Below are 27,623 nucleotides of genomic sequence, written 5' to 3' on the forward strand. Positions count from 1 at the left end.
GGGGGGAAACAGTCAACAAGTTTGATTTGTTGATTGGTAGAATGTCTCCTGTATTGTAGCAAAACTGTCTTTTAAATCAGGTAAGACATATTATGTAAATACAGTATTAGTGTCAACATAAACAGAAGATAAAAATGAGAAACGGGATTACGAGATTTTATCAATGTGTATAGGCAGAAGACCACTACTTGTCTTTGAGTTGTTTTCAAGAGTATTGAACACAGGGTTGAACTGAAAGTCTGTGTGTTGACTGCAACAGTTGTTGCAATCAAGTGGCAATCACAAGGCTGTTTCTAAAGCTGGAGTAGGAAAACCTTGGGTTTTCTTCACTGGTGTTAGGGAGGGATGGATGTGCCAGAGCTTCCCTGAAACAAAGTGTGAAAGTATTTAACCATCATCATGGTTTAAAAAATAAATAAATTACAGAAAAGCAGTTATTAAATTGTATTTTTTGGATTGAAGCACTTTTTGAGAAGAACTTTTTTGAAATTGAGCATTATAGAAGGGCTTTTTATTAAAAAAAAAAAGTGGATAGTTATACAAACCTTTGAGGATTACTGTGATGGTATCCTGCTAGCTTATCTTCTGTTGAGTGGGTTTTACTTTGCAGAGAAAATTACCCACATAAGCTTATTTTACAGTGTGAACAAGTATTTTCATACAGATTACCTAATAATAATAATAGTTTTAAAAGGAAGGTATAGGAGGAAATCTCCTTGAGAAGTATTCCACTGATAGAAATCGGTTTTAATATTTTGCGTGTTTCATATTTGTAAGCTTTTGCTTGTCTTCTTGCCTAGACACATAGCCGAGCTAATATTCTACATGGAGGAGCTCAGAGCGCACGTGCGAAAATACGGACCAGTGATGCAGAGATACTATGTACAGTATCTCTCTGGCTTTGATGCAGTGGTCTTAAATGAGCTTGTTCAGGTATGGCAAGACTGTGGCTTTGGGTTCTCAAATGAAAACTTTAAAAAGGGCTTTTTATCAAAAATGGCTTTATGAAACGCATCCTGGTTTGCGAATTTTTGATTTCCTTTATGGAATAAGGCAGATCAATTTACTGCTTAATTCTGGGATTTAGAGTTGTACTTCTGGTTGCTACATGAATCCCTAAATGTTACTAAGCAATGTTACGTTTAGAGGCAATGAAACGGGTGCTGCCACTGAAGGAGCGTTGTAGAAACTTTCTCTTCCTCAGCCTGACGAAGAAACGATAGGCTTTCTGAGTGGTTTGGTTTTATTCCCTAGTGGCCACTAGATGGAGCCCAAATTTTGTGACTAGGTCAGCTACTCAAACTTGACAAGCTTGTACTGGAAGCTTTTTTGTTTTCTTCAAAAATTAATTTTACACTTCAAGCATTATATCAACTACGAGAAGGTGGAACTTACGTACTCTACTGTTTATTTAAACCAACTGTTTTAAACAATTTAAATACCAGTTGGTATCACTGTTTAAATTACCAAACCTTGGGTTTACCTTCAATACCACAATAACTGTATTTGGGGCTTTTTTGCTCGTAACTCTATATATTAACAGATTTTATTTATTTTTTTTTTTTTAGAGCGACAGAATTAAATATTTTTGACTTGCATCATTGATTCCTGGGAAATTATTTCCTGGATTTAGTGAATGACTTCTAAATGCTGTACAAGTGGCACAAGTGTTCTGTGTTTAGATAGGATAATCCTTAGGATCAAACTGAAATGAGGAAAAAATTGCCTTGTATTTTAGCTGTAATTAATTCATAACATGTATCAAGCACAAGAGTAGACAAATGATCAAGTCATAATTTGGATTTTTCGTTCAGCTTTTAGGTTAAAATGTTAGTCATAGCTGGATTATGAGAAACTTCTGTATTGTATTAATAGAAATATGATCTTATCTGTTGCTGAAACTGCTTTTTCGTGAACTGTTGCATTTTGTAACATTTGAAAACTTGATCGTCCATTTTTCAGGTGATCTCAATCATTGAAGTCAATGTTAGTTAAACTGTTGTGAGAGGGTTTTGTGGGAAGCAAAGTGATGCTGATGTGGGCGCTGTTACATCTTGCCGTGGCCACATTTGCTTTGCAGACAGATCAGGTGCCTGTAGAGGTCAGAAAAATGTTTGGTGTCTGATGTCTAACACGAAAATGCTTGGTGTCCATTTTGTAAACGACTACAGCCTGAAAATGCATGGGCACATTTACTGATGCATTTTTCTGTTTTGAGCAGATGTTGGTTTGGAAGAACCTTTTCTGGGTAATTTTCATCAACCAGTGAATTAAAAAGTGAAAGCTGTTAAATAGCGCTATTTGAAATATTCCATTAAGTTACCATGTGTAAGTTTTTGTACGTTTCAGAGTATAGCTGATAAATTGGGCCTGGGCGTTGACATTGTTTCATAAACCAAGTTTGAAATAGTAATAGCAACAACATATATTTTAGAATCTTTCAGTGTGCCCAGAGGATGAATCAATCATCATGTCCTCCTTTGTAAACACGATGACTTCACTAAGCGTGAAACAAGGTAAATTTAAATGAACTTGGGAAAATGGTAACAGAATGGATGATTCCTTTGGAAAGCTTCATTACCTTTTTTGTTTCATGCAATCAGTAGAAGCAGGTAACTTGCATAAATTGAATTTGTTCTCTTATTTTTCCCTTGTTATGGTATCTGCTGCTTGTTGTGTGTCCCTTTTCCAGGGCAGCTCTATAGAGATAGAGCTTTTGAAGAATGCTATTGGGAAGTAATCCTACCTTTCAATTTAGAAAGCATGTTACACATGTTTTCATCCAGATGTTTGAATTCTTATTAGTATGGCTGTGCTGGATAGAAATTTTAGGTAAATAGTTTAGAAAATTTTTTTTTTTTTTTTTTTTCTTTTTTAGGTAAAAGCATGAGGTTCAGTTTCCAAGTAATTCTTGAGTACTTTGGGGTTTTTTAGAAGGTCTGATGTAGCATATCTGAATTTGAAGTTGTTTTCTTAAAAATTTTATGTTCTGTGTTTTTTTTTTCCCTGATGCAGTTGAAGACGGAGAGGTATTTGACTTCAGAGGAATGAGATTAGATTGGTTTAGACTGCAGGTAAGACTTTGTAAATGTGTGTGACACGTCACTAACTTAAAACCAAAATGTTTAATATATTACTGCTCTTCTAGATTACTCTCACACTGCAGGTGGATGACAGGCTATTTAAGAATAACCAACCCCTTTAAAATCAAGCAAATACTTGAGCAGATAAGTTGCTACATTTTGATGTAACTTTGTCTGCATTGCATACTTTTTACAAATCATCCTTTGGGGTGTTTGTAACAGTTCGGAAATAGAATGTGTTGAGGATGAGCAGTTTGTTGGCGGCTGTGCGCTGTACGGGGTGTGATTCTTGGCCTGCCCAGCCAAGCGAAGGTAGAGACTGTTCAGTGAGAAAATGATGTTCAGTGAGATCGCTCCTGTGCGTTACAGTAACAGTATCTTCAATTCACTTAATTAAAAGGGGAGAATACTGTTTAGGCTGTAAATCAGTTGTTTTGAGATTACGTAGACATGTTATTTTTACATTTTCAAAATGGACATTCTTATTCTTGCTTTCCAGAAACTGATTGTTAAAAGTGGAAGCTCACAGGTGCATGTTTGTGTTTTGCCAATACATTTGCTCTACAGTTTATCTGTCAATTGGTGTCGTATTCAAATGACATTTGGAGACTTCATTGAAAGGCAGTTTGCTTTTCTTAAGCTATAGTGGAAAGATAAAACAGTCTACCCATGGTCTTTAAGTACACAGGTGTCCTATGCATAGTATAATCAGTATTTAACATTTCTATTGGGCAATAGCAATTGAACTTTCGAAAAAGCAGCTGTAGATATAACATAAAAGTTTTCTTGTTTCTTCCCAGGCCTACACCAGCGTTTCTAAAGCTTCGCTTAGTCTTGCAGACCACAGAGAACTAGGAAAAATGATGAACACAATCATTTTCCACACAAAAATGGTAGATTCTTTGGTGGAGATGTTGGTTGAAACCTCAGATCTTTCTATATTTTGGTATGTTACTAACCTGACTGTAGATGGTTTATATTATTTATTGTTTGGATTGTCCTCACATGTGTAATGTTTAAATAGCAAAGTTTGTAGGAAGATAGGCCGGTGGGAGAATCAATTAAATTTGTGGTTTCCATCAGAATTAGCTTGATGAAGGTATTTCTGAAGGTCTGTCAGAGAGATTCTTCAAGCAGTCACATAATTGATCTGGGGTCATTTGCAAGAGTCTTCCTTAATACATTTTTGCAAAGGGTGCAAGTTTTTGCAGTACCTATGTGGCAAACACCAGAATCAAAATACGATGATGATGATGATGATGATAATAATAGAGAGAGATGCAAATAAAATGCATAAGAAGTGAATGCAGAAAACAAACTTCTTTGAAAGCATGATGCAGTTTTTGGTATAACTACAAATTTGAAACTAACAGCATGTTTGATTTGCATGAAGTATACTTTATTTGCAGCAAAATTATGTATGTATTCTATTTAAATGTCTATTTCTGATCAGCTTTTATAGTCGTGCTTTTGAGAAGATGTTTCAGCAGTGTTTGGAGCTTCCTTCTCAATCAAGATACTCAATTGCATTCCCACTGCTTTGTACTCATTTTATGAGCTGTACCCATGAACTATGTCCAGAAGAGGTAATTTTTAAATATATTGTTTTAGTTATTTTCATCTCTCCTTTCAAGTAGAGAGGACTAGAGCTGAACACTGCAAGAAGGTGTTTGTTATGGCAATATAAGATTTAAGAGAGGAGAGTGGTGAAAAGGGAGGTAAAGAAGTAGATACCTTCTTATGTGATTCTTCACCCATAGATCTCAAAATCCTTTTCTGAAGTGAATAAGCATTATAATCTTTGCTGTAAAGAGAGATTAAACTAAGGTACAAAGGTTAGAAGATTTTTCTGCTGTCATTCAGGTTTATATGCTAGCAAATACTCTATGCCTATTAAAACTTAGAAGCCTAACAGTTTTCTTTCAAATGGTTTATAAACTCATAGTTATTAAAAGGAAATAGGGAGGCTTGTTGTAGATAGTGTTTCTTCAGTAAGAGTAAAAAAAAAAATCCAAAGCGATACATAATATAATGCAAGCATTTGTTTTGGTAAGAACCGGTTAATGCCAGCCCTCTTTGGTTAGAATTATAAATTAAAAAATGCAGGCTGTTGCTTAAAGAAGTGTTCCCTTTGTTAAAGGAAGTCGTTTGATTCTGAAGAAATTATTTCTGTTTTTGTTGTAATGAAATACATCCTCTAATACATTTCCTGTCTGTCCATTGGCTTTGGAATGACTCCAGGGGGTTGGGTTGGCCAGTTTTGTGTAGTGCTCATGAAAAGTGGGCTTTCATTCCTAACAGTGTTCATCTGAAACAATTAGATGAATAAGAGCTATTGTACTCTTGGTTGTGATGTTGGTTTTTCTTATTTAAACATTAAATCCTCTTCTGTTAAACTTCATTTCAGTATTATGTCTATATCATTATTTTCCCTGTATACTTTGCTTTAAACAGCTGCAAACTCTATTTATACCAGACAACCACTAAAAAGTTTCCAGGAAAGCTTCCTTTCAGGACAAGAGATGTCTTTCAGAACAATTACAGTAACAGTAAGGAATCAGTAGCCAAAGTCCACTCTATGCTAGTTACTGTGAATTCAGCTGCAGCAAGCACATTTTGCCACAACCAGCAGAACTTTGAATTCAGTATGTGAATTGTATGACTTGGTAACTGTTACCATTTTGGAAAAATAATCTTTGCTGTACACTGTACAGTGTGTGGTTAGACAGTGTGTGGCTGTTAGACAGTAAACATTGGTAGTGAAAGAAGAATTTCAATGAGACAGAGCCTATGTTTGTGCAGATCCAGTGACAAAGGAGCTGACTCCAGAAATGAATGCATCAGGGCTTCATTATTGACTTTTTCAGTGGTATGAAGGACACTGTGCTTTCTCTGTAGCTTGAGTTGCATGCTCTTTTTCTCCTAGATTTAGTACTGGTACAATTTAATGGCGAGGAGATTCACAGAAACCTTGAGTATTGGACACATTAAAGTAGATTCGGTCCAAAGTTAAACATGAAAACCTACTTTTTAAAATATGTTTTGCCTCCTTTTACAGAAAATGTTTTGCAAGATATGGCAAGCAAAATGTTTCAAATTATAATATGCCATGTCAGTGACTTTGAAAATTTTATGGTTCAAGTTGCTTCCCAAAAAATTAGATAGATAAATAAATCCTGGAGCTGAGATTATTGAGGACTTATTAATTTATTATTTCTCATACCCTCGTGTTACACGATTTAGTGAACTGTTATCTGCAGTACAGTGTGTTGTGTGTGACTATTGTAGGACTAACAGGAAACTGAAAATCAGACTTCCTGGTGTTTTTTCTTCTTTAACAGCGACACCATATTGGAGATCGTAGTCTTTCCTTATGTAACATGTTCTTGGATGAAATGGCTAAGCAAGCTCGAAATCTTATCACAGATATTTGCACAGAACAATGTACACTGAGTGATCAGGTGAGTGTGGTTGTGTCTCTGTTAATTCTCCTTTGAGATTTTTCTCTGTTCAACTTTCTGAATTTTTATGGTTATATTTCCTGTTCAATTTTTTTCTCTGTTTTGGGGAATTTCTCTGTTTATAAAATGGAAAGTGATTTGAGGAAGACTTTTTAATATTAGGATTGTGTAGTTAGTAGTCAAAGGAAGAAGGTGGTACTTGTGTGATGAAGTCTCCACCTGGACCATAAGCTTATTTTGTATCTCATGGCTGCCAAAAAGTTGGATTTTAATTTGCAGGGTCTGTTTCTTTTTGTTTACTAGTTGCTGCCAAAGCATTGTGCCAAAACCATCAGTCAAGCAGTGAACAAAAAGTCAAAAAAACAGACTGGAAAGAAAGGAGAACCTGAAAGGGAGAAACCAGGAGTAGAAAGCATGAGGAAAAACAGATTGGTTGTGACAAAGTAAGCTGCCTCTTCTGTTCCTTTCACCTTGAATCCCAAGTCAAAACGTGTGTGCTTTGCCTGTTGAATGCTTCTTGCTTAATTTATTTGAGTAAGTTTAATTGACTGTAAATACAACAACTTTATTGTTTGTGAGCATATGATGCTTCTGTAGCTTGTATAGAGACTGAATTCAGTTACATAAAGCAATAGGAATGTGTATCCCTTGAATTTATCCCCTCAGCTGTTTCCTTTCCTAAACAGAAAGCATCCTTGTCCTGTAGCTAGGTCTCCTGCATAGTCATATTACAGGCTTGAGAAATGGGCCTGTGTGAACCTCGTGAGGTTCAACAAGGCCCAGTGCAGGGTCCTGGCCCTGGATCGGGGCAACCCCGGTATCAGTACAGGCTGGGGGATGAAGGGATCAAGAGCAGCCCTGCCCAGAAGGACTTGCGGGTACTGGTGGGTGAAAAGCTGGACAGGAGCTGGCAAGGTGCGCTCACAGCCCAGAAGGCCAACTGTGTCCTGGGCTGTGTCAAAAGCAGTGTGGCCAGCAGGTGGAAGGAGGGGATTCTGCCCCTCTGCTCCATTCTGGTGGGAGACCCCATCTGCGGTGATGTGTCCAGCTCTGGAGCCCTCAGCACAGGAAAGACATGGACCTGTTGGAGAGGGTCCAGAGGAGGCCACAGAAATGCTCCGAGGGCTGGAACAGCTCTGCTGTGAGGACAGGCTGGGAGAGCTGGGGTTGTTCAGCCTGGAGAAGAGAAGACTCTGGGGAGACCTTATTGCCGCCTGCCAGTACTCAATGGGGGCCTATAAGAAAGGTGGGGACAGACTTTTTAGCAGGGCCTGTTGCAACACGACAAGGGTTAATGGTTTTAAACTAAAAGAGGCTAGATATAAGAAAGAAATTTGTTACGATGAGGGTGGTGAAACGCTGGCCCAGGATGCCCAGAGAGGTGGTAGCTGCCCCATCCCTGGAACCATCCCAGGTTGGGTTGGACGGGGCTCTGAGCAACCTGCTGTAGTTGCAGATGTCCCTGCTCCCTGCAGGGGGGGTGGACTAGATGACCTTTGAAGGTCCCTTCCAAGCCAAACTATTCTGTGATTCTGTATGAATTGTTGCAGAGGTGGGAGTGGATGGCATCTTCAATTCTGCCTTGCTTTAACACTGTTAACTAGGTGAAGTACAGGCTGGGTTGGAAGTTCTGGCCGATGAAAGGCTGTGTGCTGTCTTCAGCCGCTGGGATGGAGTTGAGGCTCCAGTGCTTGTACCAATGGGGGAAGGTTTCCTTGTTAGTGGCTATAGAAAAATTGCGGACACCGGCAAATCAGTAACAAAACCGAAAAACCCACCAGAAAGAGATAAGAGGAAAGATTAATAAATTTAAGTTTGAGGTGTAAGACGTGATAGGGGAGGAAAAGGTAGAAGATAACTGTTAGGAGAGATCAGAGGACAAGATGGTAGAGTGATAAAAGTATGAAGAGGAAGGAAGCTAAGAAAAGGAAACATTAATGTTTAGTGTTGTGGCTGGGAGTGCCTAAACACACACACTGCTGAAAGGGAAGTGGTTTTGCAACAGTTACAACAACCAAACATCAGAGAACTGTAAAGACTAGAGAAGTTGAGGGTAAAGAACTTGCTTGTAGCTGAAGATCTCTCCCCCAGTATTTTTAATTTTTTAGTACTGGCTAGTAGCAAACGTTACTTGTATTGCTTAGTTCAGTTATGAAAAAAACACCTTAACAGAATGTTCTTTTTGAGGGGAAAAATATACATTTTTTTAATACATATTTTTTATATATATCTCTCATCGCTGTGTGTGATGCAGATCAGTATGCAGTTGTAGGATGTGTTCTTACCCAAAGTAATGTATTTAAATAAGCTAGAAAACTGTCTCAGAGCAGAAAAAGATAATGAAAGGAAATTAGAGTTGTTCCTGCTCTTGAGACATCTTCCATCCAGTGTGTGCTTTCCATGATAATACACATTTATGTTGCATTAAATATTTTTTCTTAATTTCTTGTTGCCTCTTTTTACAGCCTGGACAAACTGCACACTGCACTTTCTGAGCTCTGCTTCTCAATCAATTACGTTCCAAACATGGTGGTTTGGGAACACACGTTTACCCCAAGAGAATACTTAACATCTCACCTGGAAATCCGCTTTACCAAGTAAGAAATATTGTAAAGCTAGAAATATTCATATGCAAGATAAGTCTTTGCTGATTTATTGTTGGAAGTATTGTTTACTTACTGCATAAAACTAGTTTTTAAAGGTGACTTGTGAAAGTCATAAATCAAATTCTGACTAAAATGACAGTTCAGTTATATGTGCACACATACACAATTGTTAGTTCCTATTTTAAAACAAAACATATTGAAATGCATATCACTTATTTAACAGCCTGATCTTGCATTCCTAGTCCTGTGTATTTTGTACAACAAAAAACTTTTTTTGTTAAAATAAGAAGTGTTGCCACTTGATATTCCTGTCTGTTCTTACCCTGATCTTCCCATTGTTATTTACAGGAATAGGCAAATGGCAGCTTCTGGAGAGGATTTCATATTAAAACAGCCAGTTATCATAGTTGTATTTTATGCCAAAGATTATTAGTTACACATTCCAAGCAGGGTATAAAGACTTAAAGTTTTAATCATCAAGACATAATATAGGTCACTACAGCACTCCATCTTTCAAGTAAGACAAGGTGGCATAAAAGTGAAGGTTATGTCATGACTTTATAAGAAGTCAGCTGTAATCTTCAGGTTTATGAACTTTGACCAATGTTGGTCACTCGTGCTTAGTTTTTTAGTTTTGCAGGGTTTGGCTTGTGATTTGGGGCTGAAGCCATAGGCAGATGACTTTCAGAGACCGTGTTCCTTTTTCTTGCCCCATGAGAGAAATGAGATTTGCTAGCCAAAGAGAATAAATGTTCAATTTATTATGATTTTTCAGATATTTAAGTGCTATTTCTTCCAAAGGCTTGCAGTTTACCTTTAAATAAAGTGTTAGTGTTTCAGTGTTTGGAGTTTTCTTTGTTTACTGTTTTAACCTGGTCTGTTTCATGTATGATTGGACTAGAGCTTATTATTATGGCACTTAATCTTGTAATAATGCCAATTTTGAATTGATTTTAAAACAAAAGAGAGACTGTTTTGGAAGTAACCTTGTGAAAATACTTATTTACACATTTACAAGCAACAACAACAAAGTTACTTAAATAAGCTGATGTTCTCCTCCGGAACAGCTCATCTCGTTCACCTCTGAAGGTAGTAAACTACCAATTTCTTTTTTTGTTTTGTTGCTGTTCTGCCTTTGAGAAGTACATACCACTCAAAAGCTTAGATCTGAAAGTCTGAGACCATTATAAGCCTAAAATTAATACTACAGCAAGTATTTGTTTACTAAGAAGACTTTGTTTGCTTTAAGGACCCGCTGATGTAGTTTGCTTGAGGGCCTGGTTTCAGTGAGATACTGAGTAAAGTCCACGTCCATTTATGTTAAAAGGGCATATACAATCCTTTGTGCAGTTCTGATCTAGCTTGAAAGCTAGCCTGATGTATAGGACATCTATTATTAGAAGCCTGGTTTTATTTATAGTGAGAATTTGAACAAATCAAAGTATGTCCTGCAATTTCTTGATTTTTTAACTAAAGATAGAAATAACTGCGTCAGCTAAAGGGTTTTTTCATTAATAAGATGTTCTATTTATTTGCTTAAGTTATACCCAAGTTTTTAAAATTGTCTATACAGATATAACTGAAGCTTACCTACCAAATGATATAAAAATATTTCCTTGTATCTGCTTACAGGATACTTGCCGAGAAGCATTAGCTGTTGAAAGCAGAGCTTCTGATAACTTTCTTGAAAAGTTATTTAAAACAGTTAAAATGTAATTTAAAAAAAAAAACCATGCTCGAGGAAAGCTATCTGTATTGCAAAAGAGATGACATCTTTCAAGATAACTATGAGATTTTTGTTTTAATACTGCGTGAGCTGAGGCAAAAAGATTATATAATATGGTCTGCATCTTACAAAATTTATGCACTCAAGTACAGTGGGCATAGTTAATATCACGAGATAATCAGATATGCCTTTAAATACTTATGCAAAGCAACACAAGATAGAAGTTTTGCTTTGAAAATTTTCAATTCAAACTTAATTTATAACTAAAACATTTCTTTACAGATACTTCAAACTACAACTCTGACAGTAACTTTGGTCAATGAATTTTTGCCTTAGTTAACATGCTTTGAACACTTTAATACATCATTGCTCTTGCATTTCCCAGTTCTGCATTTTAAAAGGCTTCTAACATTAATTCATTTACCAAGGTAGTTGTAATATAAGTCTTCCACATTGTGGATTGCCCTTATATATATGGGGGGGGAGCTTTATTTTAAAAATACTCAGTGAGTATTCTTACAGTCTCATGACATTTTTGCTGGAACCATGAATACAGTTGTCTTTGGCATCTAGAACTATTTTTTAAAGTCCTGGTATAGTACATGCATTGATGAAGAGTTTGGAGAAGTATTCAGATAAAAGCTTTGAATATGAAGTCGTATTTCTAGCTGCATCTCTGTCTCTGTTTAATTTTACTAATAAATGCAATTTTTTGGTTTCCAATTTTTTTGTTTCTAAAAGGTCAATTGTTGGAATGACTATGTATAATCAAGCAACACAAGAGATTGCAAAGCCTTCAGAGCTGCTAACCAGTGTAAGAGCCTATATGACAGTCCTCCAGTCAATAGAAAATTATGTACAGATCGACATTACACGAGTATTTAATAATGTTCTGCTTCAGCAAACCCAGCATTTAGATAGTCACGGTGAGCCAACCATTACCAGTCTGTACACAAATTGGTAAGTAATTATATGAGCACTTGTTACAAGTTTTTTATGTTATTTTTATTCAATTAAAAATCTGGAATTGGAGAAGTGGAGTTGTTTGAAATTTGCTTAAGCTTCTAGCTTGACAGTTTCCTTCTCCTTATACCTGTTAAAAGCACTTTAAGATTTGCCTATTATGAAATTCCCTTTTTATAGGGGAGGAGATGTAGATTAAGATACAGCTATCAGTTGAACTATGAAAGTAGTCTATAGGCTATGCTGTCCCTTGTCACACAAGTATACTTCATCTGTATAGAGTATCTATGACCATGTGTCTTTTCATCTAAAACTTTTTCCCTTTCTGATAAGGTATTTGGAAACTTTGCTACGGCAAGTCAGCAACGGTCACATAGCCTATTTTCCAGCCATGAAGGCATTTGTGAATTTGCCTACAGAAAGTGAATTAACATTTAATGCTGAGGAATACTCTGACATATCAGGTAAACTTTGATGTTTTTACTAATTGTGAGGGATAGTTATTGTATTCTATTACAGAGAGCATTTGTTAACCTTCAGTGGTATTTTAAGTACCTTTTGTTTGTGCTGCCTCTGTCTTGAGGGAGCTCACTTTTCCTATTTTTGGCCAAAGTAGGGTTGTTGCTTTTAAGTTAGAGAGAGGCGTATGATGTGTTGGTGACTGCTGCTTCAGTTCAATTACGGTACTAGTTCTTGTATCTAAAGTTCTACTGTGTGGTAAAATAGTTTTGCAATTAAAACACCATTGCTAGATACATGATGGGCATCAAATAACTGAGGAAGGAATGTTTGAAGTAGAACAGTTTGTTTTATTTCTCAGAAATGAGAGCCCTTTCTGAACTTCTGGGACCATACGGCATGAAGTTCCTAAGTGAAAGTCTGATGTGGCACATTTCTTCACAGGTTGCTGAGCTTAAGGTAACCTTGGGAAACTGGTGGGTGGGAAGGCAGGTGGTTTTCTGTTTAAGCTTCCTTTAGGATATTTAATAGCTATGCTTCTGCATGCCAGCTTTTTGAAATGACTGCATCAAACAAACTGATAAAGCCGTGAATTTTACTTTTATTGTGCAGTACATTTGTGTGTATCCCACATTCTTCAACAGCTGAATGGGCAGGACTTCATGCAGGCTCTGTTGATTTCTGTGTTTAGATACCCTGAGTTAGGAGTCAAATCTCTCCTCGAGTGGGAGGAGAAATGTTTTTCAAGATCTCCTGGCACTTGCAAAGCACTTGCCCAACTCTGTTGACTCTCAAGTGTGAAAGTGTCATATATATCTTAGTCATCTATAAGGACTTACCTTCTTTACCATTTGTGTTAGCTTTTTTTGTTCAGTTTACATGGATGGGAGACTTGAGGTCTTTTTTCTTTGTTAGTTTTCCTTGGTTTTAGACATGTCTTTCCCTCCAGCCTGAACAGTATCCATTTATTGTAAATGTCTATATTCTGATAAATAAGCCTGATACCTACAGCAACACAAACAAGCAATGAAGTTGGTGCCATGAAAAAACACTGGAAATATGGGCATGTCAAGGAAGCTAGCTGCATGTGTATTCAAAACAATGAACAATGACAGGGGAAGCACTTTGTGCCTGTGTAATTAACTCTTTTCTGGAAAGAAGTTTTAATAAATTTAATAACATGTACTACTTTCCCAGGATAGTCATACTATTAAAATGTCACTAATTGGCATATATTTGCTTTTCATATGACTTACTCCTTTAGTGTCATTTCCAAATTTCATTCCAAGTTGTTATTACATCTCATCATTTTCAATTTATTTAACCACTAATTGCAATAAGGGTCTTTTTGTAACTGTTCATGCGTGCTGTGTTTTTAAAAATGCACATGAATACTTAAGAGATCTAAGGAACTTTCATTTTTTAATTCAACAACAATTTATTATTATTAGCATACCAGGCTTTTGAAAGTGTGTGTATTTTAATATATCCCATGTTACAGTATCAGAGGTCTTGTTCTCTCTGCAAATGCTATGAATTTCAGTGCGGCTGAGTTGCTAGGATGTATGATGCCCTAAAAGATTTGAAGCCTTTTATTTGATGTCACAGCTTAAGGAGAGGGAGTGATCATCTTTCCAAGCTGCCGCAAGAGCGTGCAGCAACCCTGACCTGAGTGACCAGCCGGACAGGGTAGTTGATTCCTTATGCCCATTCCAGTCTTTGAGTTTTAGGATGAAACTTTCCAGGTGAGAATGCTGGGATTTTAAGGTTAAATTCTGCAACTCCTGGCTATGTAGAACATGATATCTGTCACATTCAAGTAAAAAACAAAGCCATTGGGCAGATGTTTGTTAGTTGCTGCTGTGTTTGTCCGATTACTGTGGAGTTGTCGTACTTCCTCAAAATCAGCATGATTGATACTGTAGCTCTGTGTATTTGTATTTTTTTTTTTAAAGTAACTTTAAATTGCCTCTGAGATGGTTTGTTTGTTTTTCTGATACTGTTAAGGTTCAGCAGAACATAATGTAGATCCACATGCGCATGACCACATATTTGAAGGAAAAAAATTACGTAATAAAACGTTCATCTCTCTGGCTGAGATGCAGTTGGCTTAGCGAGAGAGGACTGAGAAACATCTGCGTTTGGGGGAAGGAAGCAGAAAGAGGATAGAATGAGGGAATTTAAGTGTAAGGTTCAACATGCTTCCTTTGCTTCCCGCAGTGGGACCAGGTGTTGGTTTTATATCTGCAGTTTAAGACTGGGGCGAAGAGGGGAAGTTTGCCTCATTTAAGCAACTATTTGAACTGTATTCCAGCCTGTTCCTTTTAAACCTTAAACTAATATGCTGGTTATTTTTTGTAAAGCTGGAAGCTTGACTCACTAACAATGTGCGTGGGCTATTGCCTTCAATCTTGCGTTCTGGAGAGCTTTGAGGGAGTTTAAATGAAAATGTCACACATCTGCCAAGTTCTGATACATCGGTTGATTCAAAATTGACTGTCTTGATTTCAGTGCAAACCAGTCTTCCTTTGGCTTTCAGCATAGAAGTACATCTTGTGTGTCTTATGTGCGTGCACATGTGCACACATTCTTGGACGTACTTGGTTTCCTACATCTTGTATAGTTTATTTCTTTGCTTGCTTCTCACTGAAGGTAAGAGGAATGAAAGTGGGAAGACTGGGTGGATTATGGATAGACTTGAGCTTACAGCAATAACACGACCATGGCACAATGTAATTGAGTCTGAGAGATCTAAGCTGTTGAACGGATCTGCTTTGCCCAGGCTACTTGACTAGGAGGTGGGAGTAGAGGCAGGCCACCATTTATTTCATAGCAGCATTATAGTTTTAGTTGTACAGGTTTTTTCTCCTCCTTTGGTCATAGGAATATTTACCCTGAAATTTAATTTCCCTGCAGGTTTGTGTGTGAGGGATAAAATTTTATATGATATATCTTAAATTACTTTCCGGGCTTATAGCAGCCCACATGTCTGATGAATAGTGTTTTTACCTGATCGCTCCTCATCGCTCCTTTTGTTTGTACTGCGTGGTAATTGAGATGGATTGGAATGCATCCACCTGAATAATAAAATTACTAGTAGTCACTTTGGAAGACACCCCCAATCCAAATTATCTTGTTTTCTTCTTCCATCTTTTAGTTCTTTTCTACCTTGACAACGTTTACTGTATAAAGAACTAAATTAAGTCTCCTTGAAAAGAAAGGAAACACTTTCTTCATTTAATGTTCAGAAGCACACAAGATACCTAAATTTACTTAGCTGCATTGTCCTCTACCTAAAGAGAGAACATAATCATATTTTCCATTTCTGAAATAGGGTACTTTGCATTCAAACTGCAAAAATATTTTTTTGTAAGAGTGAAGTACCTATTTCTGCTTCAAGAGAGCTTAAAAATATTACTTGGCACAACGTAAGTTCCTCAGATAGCAAGAAACCCTTTTTGGATTTGACATTTTATAGATGTGATTATGCAAACTCTGCAATTTCAATTTAAATCTGATCCATATTTGGAGCACGATTTCAGGAAAGTTATTACTTTTACCCTAATGCTAAAAGTTGCATGTATGAGAGCTGTTACAAATTAGAAACAGACACGCATTTTCTTTTCTTTTGGTCAAACTGACATAAAAATACCGCACTTGAGTTTAACTGTTTCAGGCTAAGGTGTTGGGACTTGAATGAATATCTTTGTTTTTATCTTATATTATAGTCGAAGAAAATTTCAAGTAAACTGCACCAAGATTTAACAATCTGATTCTTACACTCTTCATTCCATATTTCAATATTACCAACATTAAATTTCTAATCCTTACAGCATCACTAATGAAAGGAGCAACCCAAAAGAATGGATTACTTAGTGAATTGCTTTTTTAATCATATATGTATACTTTTCTTATAAAAAGCTGAGTAGCATGCAAAGCTATTGTCTGTTTTTTACTGAGTTTTATTCTCTTCTTTTAAGAAGTTGTGCACATTGCTGAATATAAAAATAATGTTCCAAGGGGTGTCTAACCCTCTGCTTTTTGATTCAGAGCTTGCTTTTGTGTAGAGTAGTGCATAGCGATAATACTGATACTGTAGTCCTGTTAAGAACATAGTGGGTACATCTGTATTCCATGAGTTTAGTTGCCTCTCTGCCACATTGAGATATCCTAAACCACGCATTTGTCCTGTTAACGTACTGCAATCTATAGCTGACCTGAACCCTTGCTTCTCTTTAGAAACTTGTAGTGGAGAATGTTGAAGTTCTAACACAAATGAGGACCAGCTTCGACAAGCCAGACCAGATGGCAGCACTCTTTAAAAGACTATCATGTGGGTAACTAGCAAGGTCCTACTAAAGATACAGAACTGTTTTTTTAATCTTTGTCTTTGTAAAGAAAATGAGACAATTAATTTCTCTGTATTAAAGTACACAGAAGCAGCAAGATATAGGTGAGCTCATACAAACTGATGATCTTTTAAAAATTTTCCAGTCTTCTCATGCACAGACAAAATGAGATTTCAGTGTTAATTAGTAGACGGGCACTATAGTAGTGATGAGCTTTGAGCATCTTTTCAGGCATATATAGCTATTTCGCATAGCTATAATAGCAGTAATCTGCAAACCAGGCACATAGCTGTAGAATACCGAACATGGGCTTTTTTGACACACGTTTCTGTTTTGATTCCATCACAGTGTAAATTACTGCATTCTTTGGAAGGATTTTTGCAGGTAATTAACATGAGTAATTATTTTTAACAAAAATAATTGTTATAGAGAGACTTTTGGCCTTGAGAAAACATGGAACTAGTGTTAGCATCCAGTGTTGTCACCTGTGTGTAATGGGGTTCATTCCATGAAGTGGTTAACAGGATCGTCTTCTACTGAAAACCCCTTTGTCAACTGGGCTATAAAAACCTGCTTAAGCACTGTTTATTTTGGCTCTTTTGAGGAATGCTGTTGTTTCAGTACCTTGTGTTTTTCAGTATTTTGTTAAATGTTTTCTTTCTCTCTTTTGAAGGATTGAGCTTGTAAACATCAGTAGGATTTTGCTCACTGTTGTTCTCATTTCTCTTCAGCTGTTGACAGTGTTTTGAAGAGAATGACCATTATTGGTGTTATCTTGTCGTTTCGGTCGTTGGCACAGGAAGCACTTAGAGATGTAAGAAATAACTGAATATGTTCTGAATAATTTTTATTGTATTTAATTTAATGGAATGATAGGGTATTTGAGGCTTTACTGTTCAGGAATGCTAACTCTTAAAAGGTTGGCATATGGGCAAAATAGCAATACTCGGTCATAACTGAACTTTAATTTGCAAGTTGGGGGTGAGGAATCTACTTCTTGAGTAGTGTTCAGAGAAATGTTACATTAAGATATACAAGTTTTAGTTTGAGCATGCCTCTCAATGTTGTCTTTTAGTACATTTTAAAAGCTTTCATTTCACTTTGTTTGCAAACGGCTTGATTTTGCATTTATTGGGCTTTAATGTCTTAAATCTACAAACTAATTCACATGTATAACATAAAACTTCATTTGAAAAAAAATTAGTAAGTCCAGTAGAATAATGGTAGTGTGGGAAGTACATGGGAAGTACTCTTTCTCATTTTGGATGTGTTTGTGTCTCTTAGGTCTTATCCTACCACATTCCTTTCCTTGTAAGTTCCATCGAGGACTTTAAAGATCACATTCCAAGAGAGACTGACATGAAGGTAATGTTTGGCACAGAGGCTGATGGAGTCATTCTTGGAGCTTAATGAAAATATGTAAGGGGCAAGACTTTCATGCTTAGTGTGAAAAATCAAGAAACAAAGAACACCCTTTTTTTCCAAAGACCTAAGCAGATGTGCATTTGCAGCCTCCTGATGTTCTGGGGAAAAAAAACCAACCAACTTACAGGATAAGGACAAATCTCTATCTGCCTCTGATCACATTTGAGAACTTTTATGGAAAGGATTAAGAACAAAATTTATCAAGCGTTAAAACATGCTAAATGATAAAGGGAACAATACTGAGCTGCTTCATAGTGTGAGCAGTGTAACTGGTGAAACTAAATGTTTCAAGGACTCTGTGTACATGGTTGCAGCTCTATGCATGCACTAGCTACAAGTGGATTTTGACCTTCAGTTGAAAATTCTTGTGAACCCACTCTCTGAAATGCTTGAAAAAAAGGTTAGCAGCTTAAATAAGGTGCCTTGCTTCTGGATGGTAGTATGTTTCCATCCAAGAACCCTTGTCAGTACTTCACGTGGCTTTTGGACACGTATGCATAGTAGCTGCAGCCTAGCTAGTTTTCTGATCTCTTACTGCAGCGTGGAGCATATGAAGGTTTGCCAGCTTGTTAATGGTATTGTGGTAATTTGATCTGCAGAAAATGTGTTGTGGGATATACATTGATTCAGTTTTACAGAAACAATTTTTAGAAATCTGCTCTTGAGCAAAGTACAGTTTTTGAGGGCTGGAATATGTTGTTATTCCTGAACTTGAAGTTTACATTTTGCCATTTGCTCTTGAGGAAAGAAATTAAAGTTCTGTTGTGCATGAAGATTCACTAAATAAAAACCTTTTTTGAAGTACATTAAAAGAACAGTTCAGAGTCCATTATGGGGGGGTCTCATGATTTCAGGAGACACGGTTTAGCATTCTGTCTGAAAATGAATCAGAGGTTGCATGAAGAATATTATAAGTTAATGAAATTCCACACGTATGATATTTCACTTCAAAATATAATGACATGCTCTTTGAAACTTGCAATGCTGATAAACCAGCCATGAAATGTTTGATGTCCCAGAAAGCATTGAAATTCATACCACAATAGAAGAATTCTGAGGAAATGCTATGGAAAATTAACTTCAAGGATACTCGCTCATTATAAAAATTATATCAAAATGATGCAAGTTGCCTTTGCCCTTCTCAAGAAAAGCCTTTCTAAAATTCTCACCTATAATTACAGAGAAAATCATAATCACCAAAGCATCACGTTCCATTATTGAACTTGAGGAATTGGCATGCAGAAGAGATGAGACGGAAAGTTCACTGCTTACTTTGCTTGATCTTTCCAGAAGGCATCTTACACCCTCTTGTATCAAAGGGGTGCTGAAAAACAGGATGGGATAAAGGCTGCAACAGTAATCATTGAAGAAGAGAATATTTTACCATTGATATTTTTATGCTGATGACAACAGATAATTTTAAACATCTCTGTGGATCTCTAAAGACATCACTGAACTTGTTTGTGTTGGCATATACGAGAAAGCATAGTACTTGGTGCCTCTCTTCTGGAAGTCGCTGGAGTACTTCGCAGTCACTGGCCCTTTACTGCTAAATAAAACCATGCTGAGGACTGTTCTCTGGCTAATGCCACGTAGCACCACATAGTAGCCACTGCTTCATGTAATATTTGGCTGTTGGCCTTCTCTGGGTCTGCTGTAGTTCTGCTGTGATTCTTAAATATATCTATTTTGTGTGAGGTTTTTTCCTGGTTCAGAGTGTCTGAAATAAATCCTAAGTGCTGTGGTGCAGCCCACCATGTTGGTTTTCATATGATACCAGCTGTAGATGTCGTGTCTTGTGGTGTGGCACGGTGCCGTGTAGGGTTGTTTGAGAGTACATAGCTTGCCTGGATAATGTTGGAGGACCGTGCATGGAGGAGGAGACAAACCTGTGTAGTCTTGTCCATAGTGCCTACTGGGAATACTGGGAACTCTGATATGTGCTACCCCACAACTCTGCCAGAGCTTTGTCTTGAAAACAGCTTGTTGGAAGGGCCGGGACTGTACTGTGAGCCTGCTAACAATTAAGCCCTGTGGACAGTCAGCAGCTCATTGTCTGAGCTTTCTCCTGGCCTTGTCACATATGGCAGTGCAATTGTAAGCAACAAAATCTTCTTTTGGGACAATAAGGCAGAATTTCTTTTTTTCTTAAATGAAAGCGTGTCAACAGACAGATCTTTACAAGGCTTTGTACAGTGGATTGGGACAGTTGCCCAATTGGGCATATTTTAGGACATAACAACACAGTAATTTCCTGTGTACTGAATTTACCAAGCAAAGCATAAATAGCTCTAAAGTTGTTGATGAAATAAATACTTATTGATGAAATGATATTTTTATTTTAGTATCCCTGAAAGTTATGATTTGGGGTGATGGGCAAAATGGGGATTTATTCTCCTTTGATTTGGTTATTTTTAATATTAAACTGTTGGGATATCTATACAGACTTTCAGAAACAGGCTTGCATTTGTTCCACTATTACTCTTTAACCAGTTTGTTGTGATCCAGCTCCCATTCAGATGCTCTCTAATTCTTTTAATGCAGGACTGGACCCAAGCTAATACTGTATGACCTGCTGACAGCATAGCACTGTGCGAACAACATTGTAGGCTTTTCATATGAGAACTTGCCCTCGGGTAGCCAGGCTGGACCACATGAATAAGGATAGTCTGCACAATATCCCCTGTGTGCAGCTGACCCGCTATATGAGAATTTATGGGCAAAGTGTAAAACTTCTCAAATATTAATGTCAGTAAGACACATTGCTAGCATTTCCCGTAGTCCTTTGTATTTGGCATAAGCCTACTTATGCAGAGATTCATCTAAACTACAGCTTCAGATACTTTGCCCAAAATGTAAGTTGAGGAAAGAGAGAACAACTGCGTTGAATGTTTGTTAATGGCAATAAAAGATACAGCCTGGGACAGGCTGGAAAATGGAATACATTTCAAGATGCTCTTAGTTCCTCCAAGTGTTAGGGCCACTTACAGGTCTAATTCATGGCACTTGGAATCACTGGACACTGAATCTGTATCAAATTTGAGTGCCGTAAAATTTCTGCCTTACTCTAACATTTCACCAGATAGTAACGTTTGGCTTTTGTCTAAAAATGCTATATTTGCAGATGTTAGCTGATACTTTAGATTTAGTGGAGAAAATCTGTTAGTTTCTTTTGAACAGTGAAGAGAGGTGTAGAAACAGATAATTGGAAGTTGGGATGTTTGCTTTGGAGGTAATGTAGAAAAGTATACAAGCTTTGTTTGGCTTGACAAAAGAAATTATAATCTAGCACACAAAGTACTGACCCAGCTGTTCAATGTAGGTTAGAAACAAACAAAAATCTAGAGTCTTTTTATCTTGTTTTAGCCAAGTTTCTGAAATTCCTTAGTGCCTCAAACTCCAATATGAACATTTTAAGCGTGACAGCAAAACTTGTGTTTCATCATGTTTACACAAAAAGCATTCAACGTTGGCTTTTCTGTAATTATCTCTCTTCTGCTCCTCAGGTGGCAATGAATGTATATGAACTGTCATCAGCTGCTGGATTGCCTTGTGAGATTGATCCTGCCTTGGTCGTAGCACTGTCTTCCCAAAAATCAGGTAAGAAGTTACAACTTAAAAATAAATAAAGCAAATAAATAGGAGGAGTAAAAAAAATAAATGCACCCAGGCACGGAAGTATTTAAAGTGCTAGGAGGAGACTTCTATATCTTGGATCATTTGGTGAACTCCATAAATGGCATAAGAACATGAATTATTTGTGCCTGCTGCCTACTGATGTGTTAGCCTGAGAATCTTTTCAACCACATATGAATGCACTTGTTGACCTAGAAAAGAAAAACGAGTAGATGTTCACGGAGTTAACGAGTAGGTGTTGAAGGAGTTTAAAAGCTAGTGGTGAAAGCTGCTGTAATTTAAGCACAATGAAAATAGGACTCTTGTGAACAACTACGGACATGATCAATTCTATTGTACAGGTCTGTAACAAATCTGTCGTGTAAGAGGCATTAGGAGCTGAAATGCCAGCTGAATGCATTTCATGAGTTTCACAACATTGCATTACCAGTGTGTTATACAAGTGTTAACATGGAGCTTACAAGGGGAAACGTGGTAAAATAAACATGTTAATGTTCTAATACGTATAGTGCTTCCTCTTATTTGCTTTAAAGCACCACTGTTTGCACTTTTCAATTTTGTTTACTCCGGCAGGTTCAAAGGCGTGTATTAAGAGTCTTTAAGTGCTTTTTGACAGTCTTCAGCTTCTTTCCCTATCCTCCTTACTGAGCACTTTATTGCTTCTCCCCCCGCCCCCCGTGTGTAATGGATAGTTAATGTTATAATCAGATCGTGAATATTTTAAATGCTACCCAAGTTGTTTTTTCTTGCTTTAATAGTAGGTTTTTTGGGATGGGAAAATACAGCTAATTCCAAAGGGCATTTGAATATTCTAACTTAAGTGTCAAGCACAATTTCTTTGTGTACCTTAAAACAAATACACTGTTTTTTAATGTACATTATATGTGTAATATACATAGATATATCTTTGGAAGATGACTAGTATCTGAAATGGCATTTTTAAATAGGTTCTTTCCACTGTGGTGCAGCTGCGAAATGTTTAAGCTGGGTGAACAAGACAGGGAATTTCTGTATATTTTCATGATTAGTTAAGTTCTTGTATTTTGATTTTTACCTTTGCAGTTTGAAGTATTTTGCTCTTAGTAATTCAGTTTGTACAGATAAAAGTACTGTTTTTCACCAACTGTTGGCTTTTTTTAAACAAATCTTATGTTAATGTGTGGTGATGCTGCTATTTTTGAAAACGCAAGGTTTTAATGTGAATTGAGGTGAGTGCATATCAACTCCTGCTCATTTACCAAAGGGAGGGTGCTCTCCTCACCTCAGAGCAATAACTGGATTTACAGCAGCATGCAAAAATACTATTCTGCTCAGAATATTAGAGTCTTAGTAACTAAACGGTTAGAAGTGATAGGGTTGGCAGTGGCTTGCCCTCATTCTTATAGATGACAAACTGGACATTTTGAAGCTCCACCCTGTATCTTTTGGCAAGACTGACATAATATTCCTCCTTTCACAGTACAGACATTGAGTTTGTTGTTGATGGGTTTAAATTTCAGTTTGGTCAAACATTTTATGTTCTAAACTACCTGCAGTTGAAAGAAATACTTTAAGATGACATCTTTAATTAAAAAACTTTGGTTTTGTTTTTTAGAAAACATTAGTCCAGAAGAAGAATATAAAATTGCTTGCCTTCTCATGGTCTTCGTTGCAGTCTCCTTGCCAACTTTGGCTAGTAATGTGATGTCTCAGTATAGCCCTGCCATTGAAGGTAATGTAGAGTCAGCTAAATAATGACTCTGAATGTTTTCTTCATAATAGTCCTGGTAGTTTCTTGAATACTTCTGCTTTAAATACTTACTTACATTCTGTAGTGAACAAAATTTAAAAATCAGTTAGCCCTAATCCAGGAAAGTTTTCTGAAAGTTACTTTAAAGGTGTTTACTTAACTCTGTTTGAGATAACTTTCTATGAAAAATGAGTCTTCTACTGGAGATTTTAAGAACAGTTCAGATACTGTAGGGGGCAATCTTGTCCTAATACGTGGAACTGCTAGAGCATACGTTCTACATTAATTAGCGTGAGACTTGTTATATAACTAGTATAGATGTTTTAGTAATCTTTACATTGGCTTTGGGCCACTCATACAAGGTGTCTTTTCTATATTTAATATGCTGTTCATATTACTAAGCATAAAGTTTTGAAAACAGTCTGGAAGGTGTAAACTGTGAACAGAAGTATATCCTACACAGTAGTTCAACTTTCTTATTTAAAAAAAAATAAAAATCTTTGCCTCAAGGAAATTCTTCGCATGTAATCCACCAAAAAAAAGTTCTCTTTCAGACAAAATTAAGTTGGGGGGAAAAAAAAAGAAGACTGACAAAACTGTTCCAACACACACAAAAGTCACCTTTTAGCTGTTCAAGCTATTTCCTTTGTGATGTGTAGCATGGCTCACATGAAAGACTTATGTTTATTCTGCATCCATTTACTGGGTACAGTGTGTTTTTTCTACTCCTCTCTTTTTTTTTTTTAAAGTCGCATTATTTTTAATCTGTTCAAAATTTCACTCACTAAGAATGTCTAAACTGACTTCCGAAGATATAAAGTTCTAGGAAAAGACCAAAAATTCTGAAAGCGTTTTGCATCACTCAGTATAGTATGCAGATCACATTTTTTTGAGACACCCAAGATTGTTGTTTTAAATTGGGTTAATTAACATTCCCTTCAGTTTTGAAAGATGAAGGAATTTATTAACTCTAGTTTCATTTTAAACAGATAGTGTAGCCTTTTGCCAGTTGTGGAAAAGTTGGATAAATCTCTGATGCAATGAGCAGAACTTGAACATTGATTTGAAGTTATGAATTTTAAAGTTAACAGCTTTTCTGATGAATAGGGAGAACAATCTGTAACCCGCAGAGTTGCTTCATGTTATCTGCTATGTTATCTCATAGTATTTCTACAGCTTTTTGAAAGCTTTTTCACAGTCATGATGGCTGAATGAAATTCTCAGAATATAGGCAAGAGCAGGGAGTATTAAATGTGATTGGTGAGGGGCATGGGTAGAAACTTGCTTGTTAAAGGGACAGTCAGGTTGGTTCTCTTAACTTAGTCCAAATGAACTTGCTCATGTGTGTTTAAGACCACATCTCTTGAATATTACTTGTTTATAGTTTTGTAAAAGAAACCCTCGGAAAGCACTTGCTGCTACCAGTTTCTCCTTTGAAAGCATCTTACCTGCTATGGAGTCTCAAAACTTAAACTGCTTGCCAGGGGGACAGTACTAACAGTTTTTAATGGTGATTATATTTTCAAATTCTGCCCCTCTGCAAATCTATTTCTGAGAACGTGAGTCAGGCTAACTAGAGGTTCTTCAGCAGGTTAGAGCTCATGCAGGTTTGCCTCCCTCAAACTCCCCTTTCTTCCAAGGACCCTCTCAGTCCTCAGGGCTTTAGCAGGCTGAAACAACAGATGATTCTATCTTCTGCCCGTTTTATATCATGTAGCTTAAATATTCCAGTTTCTGTGATTTCGTTTACATTCAGTAACTCTTAACGTGCAGTCAGACAAAGCCTGTTTCACACTGTGTTCCTAAGTAGGTACAGTTAATAAGATCTCGTAAAACTGTGGCTGGAGAGAAGTTACATCTAGAACTCAAATAAGCCCGTATTAGGAGTTGCTACTGATTTTATGAGATGTGCCCTATGTATTATGTAATTCTTTACTGAGTGGGCTCTTTTTTTATTGCAAGGAAAAGACTCTGGAAAAAGGAATATATAAAATACGTTCACTCTACGAAAATAACTGAACAAACAGAATACACCTTGTCAGTCCTGCGTTCCTTGTATAATACTATTTTTCCTTGCGTTCTGCCCTTATTGTAGAACATCTGGTTTTAGACACTTAATATAGATGCTATTTCCAGAATGAGAACTTAATAAATGCTGCTTTTTATGAAGTAAATTCCCTGGACAAATCCTGAATTTATCCATCAACAAGTCACAGATTTGAAGGAGTTTCAGCTTTCTAAGCTGGCAAGACATACCTCCCAAATACAGACAGCTCTTGGACAGCTTTAGCAATGTCTGCGTTCTCTCTGCCTACTTCAAGATCAAGCCTGTTTCTTCCACTAGCTCCAGATAAAGGCTTAGACTCTAACGGACCTTTATTTTTGTTCCCAGGAAGAAACCTGAACTGCTAGTCAAGTATCAGGCTAGAGGATTAATTTGTCATCTAGAGGCTAGAATAGAACACTAGGCAGCAAGAGACACAGCCTTTTCTAAATACTTGAAACCTGTCGCAGGTTGGAAGACAACAATTGGTCAGCTCAATTCCCTTGCTGATGCTTTTTATACAGTCTCTGAGACATAAAAATGAAGTCACCTCAAAAAATCAAGCCACTTCAAAAACAAATATAAACTTAAATCAGCAGAAGTAAGCAGAACAGATGTTCTTGACTACTGTTCAAGGAAAGTAGTCATCTGTTCTTTTCTTGGACTAGCCTATTCATGCAACAATATTTAATTGAAAAACAGAAGACAGAGTAGGACTATCAACTGGGGGGGGCCTGCTGGTGGAGATAGAGATCTTTGCTGAGTCCTACTAGTCAGCATATTCATAGACCACTCAGAAGGAGAGTGAAGAGTGAGGTGAGAAAATTTTGATATCGTGAAGTTATTGAGGATATTAGAGGAGTAAAGAGCTGCAGATAGGTATTACGATGCTGAGTAAATTGTGCAATAAAATGACAGCTAAAATTCATTTTCAGTAAGAATAGTGATATGCATAGGGGAAAAAAAGAGACTTTTTTTTTTTTTATGTGGAATGATGGGGTCTAGCTGACCTTGCTATTCGGGCATGATCTTGGAGTTACGATAAATGACTGAATGAAAAAATGAGCTCAGTGCTCAGCAATGGTCAAAAAGAATTGGGAAGAATAAGTAGTGTTTGCATGCTTGTATGCTTCTTAACTGCTTCAAGACCACCTCCTTTTCATATGATAGCATTTTGCCAAGATACTTGCCGAGGTGTCTATTAATTTTGTTTTAAAGTGGTAGATTTGATGTAATTTGCCTAGAAGAGATTACAGGCTTACTGAGGAGCAGGTCTGCTTTCTTTGAGAACTGGTGTCACTTAATCACCTTCCAGGCCTCTGAAGCCTGGGGGAATTTTAGGCAAGATGTTACGTACAGCAATTAGCAATTTGGCAGTTTTGTTCTTGAGTTCCTGTAGATCTCTTGGGTGAATGCTATCTGGGAAGAACGACTTGTTCATTTACACAGAGGGGAGGAAAATAGCCAATTAACTTGAAAAAAAATTCTGCTTGCACATGTCTTTTTAGCCTAGTCAGGTGGTAATACTCTCAGGTTTTGTAGAAGCCAAGTAAACTTCCAGTATATTGTTTTTGCTTATTTCTAAAAGCCATGGGGATCTTTTTCAGGTGGTTGTGGCCATTGCAAGGGAGATTGGTACTTCTGTTGGCTTTCCTGACGCCAAGTTCAAAGTACCAGTACTTTGCTCCTGTTGTGTAAGATGCTAAGAGTTGATCTTTCATTGTGACAAATCTGTTCACTCTTTGGTGATATTTTCCAAAGAATACTGTCATTTTCAAACATGATGCTGAGGTAATTTGTGTATGTTTTTGTTTAGGGCATTGCAACAACATTCATTGCTTGGCAAAAGCTATCAACCAGATTGCTGCAGCTTTATTTACCATCCACAAGGGAAGCATTGAAGACCGTCTTAAAGAATTTTTGGCCGTATGTATAACAACTTCATTTCTAGAGCTAGCTCCTCTAAAAAGAGGGGAATCCTCACCTCTTAATGCCCCTCAGTCTGTTTTTATACATAGTCTAGCTTGCGCAGTACTGTTACTAAATTGTGAATGTGTCACTGCAAGTGTTACCTTTACAGCGGCAACCAGCCATGAGTGACCTTAATAAGGGGGGTGTACTATAAAGATTTAGATAAGTACA

At 37.0% G+C, this 27,623-nt stretch overlaps 1 protein-coding gene across 1 annotated transcript in view; it reads left to right on the plus strand.

The window, feature by feature from the left end:
* Positions 1-777: 777 nt before the first annotated feature.
* The window catches only part of NCKAP1 (NCK-associated protein 1), a gene marked incomplete at its 5' end in the record, with an annotated part of 31,069 nt that continues 4,223 nt past the window's right edge, over positions 778-27,623 (plus strand). The window contains 17 exons of the mRNA XM_010289092.1: positions 778-933; positions 2,435-2,516; positions 3,016-3,074; positions 3,884-4,029; positions 4,537-4,669; positions 6,425-6,544; positions 6,848-6,987; positions 9,010-9,141; positions 11,618-11,836; positions 12,173-12,303; positions 12,660-12,757; positions 16,538-16,631; positions 17,379-17,461; positions 17,932-18,012; positions 21,579-21,672; positions 23,303-23,419; positions 27,298-27,407. Of these exons, the coding sequence (XP_010287394.1) occupies positions 778-933; positions 2,435-2,516; positions 3,016-3,074; positions 3,884-4,029; positions 4,537-4,669; positions 6,425-6,544; positions 6,848-6,987; positions 9,010-9,141; positions 11,618-11,836; positions 12,173-12,303; positions 12,660-12,757; positions 16,538-16,631; positions 17,379-17,461; positions 17,932-18,012; positions 21,579-21,672; positions 23,303-23,419; positions 27,298-27,407 (1,995 nt within the window). The remainder of the gene's footprint in view (positions 934-2,434; positions 2,517-3,015; positions 3,075-3,883; positions 4,030-4,536; positions 4,670-6,424; positions 6,545-6,847; positions 6,988-9,009; positions 9,142-11,617; positions 11,837-12,172; positions 12,304-12,659; positions 12,758-16,537; positions 16,632-17,378; positions 17,462-17,931; positions 18,013-21,578; positions 21,673-23,302; positions 23,420-27,297; positions 27,408-27,623) is intronic.

The sequence above is a fragment of the Phaethon lepturus genome, unplaced genomic scaffold (assembly GCF_000687285.1).
Source record: "Phaethon lepturus isolate BGI_N335 unplaced genomic scaffold, ASM68728v1 scaffold12880, whole genome shotgun sequence".
NCBI classification, from domain to species: Eukaryota; Metazoa; Chordata; class Aves; order Phaethontiformes; family Phaethontidae; genus Phaethon; species Phaethon lepturus.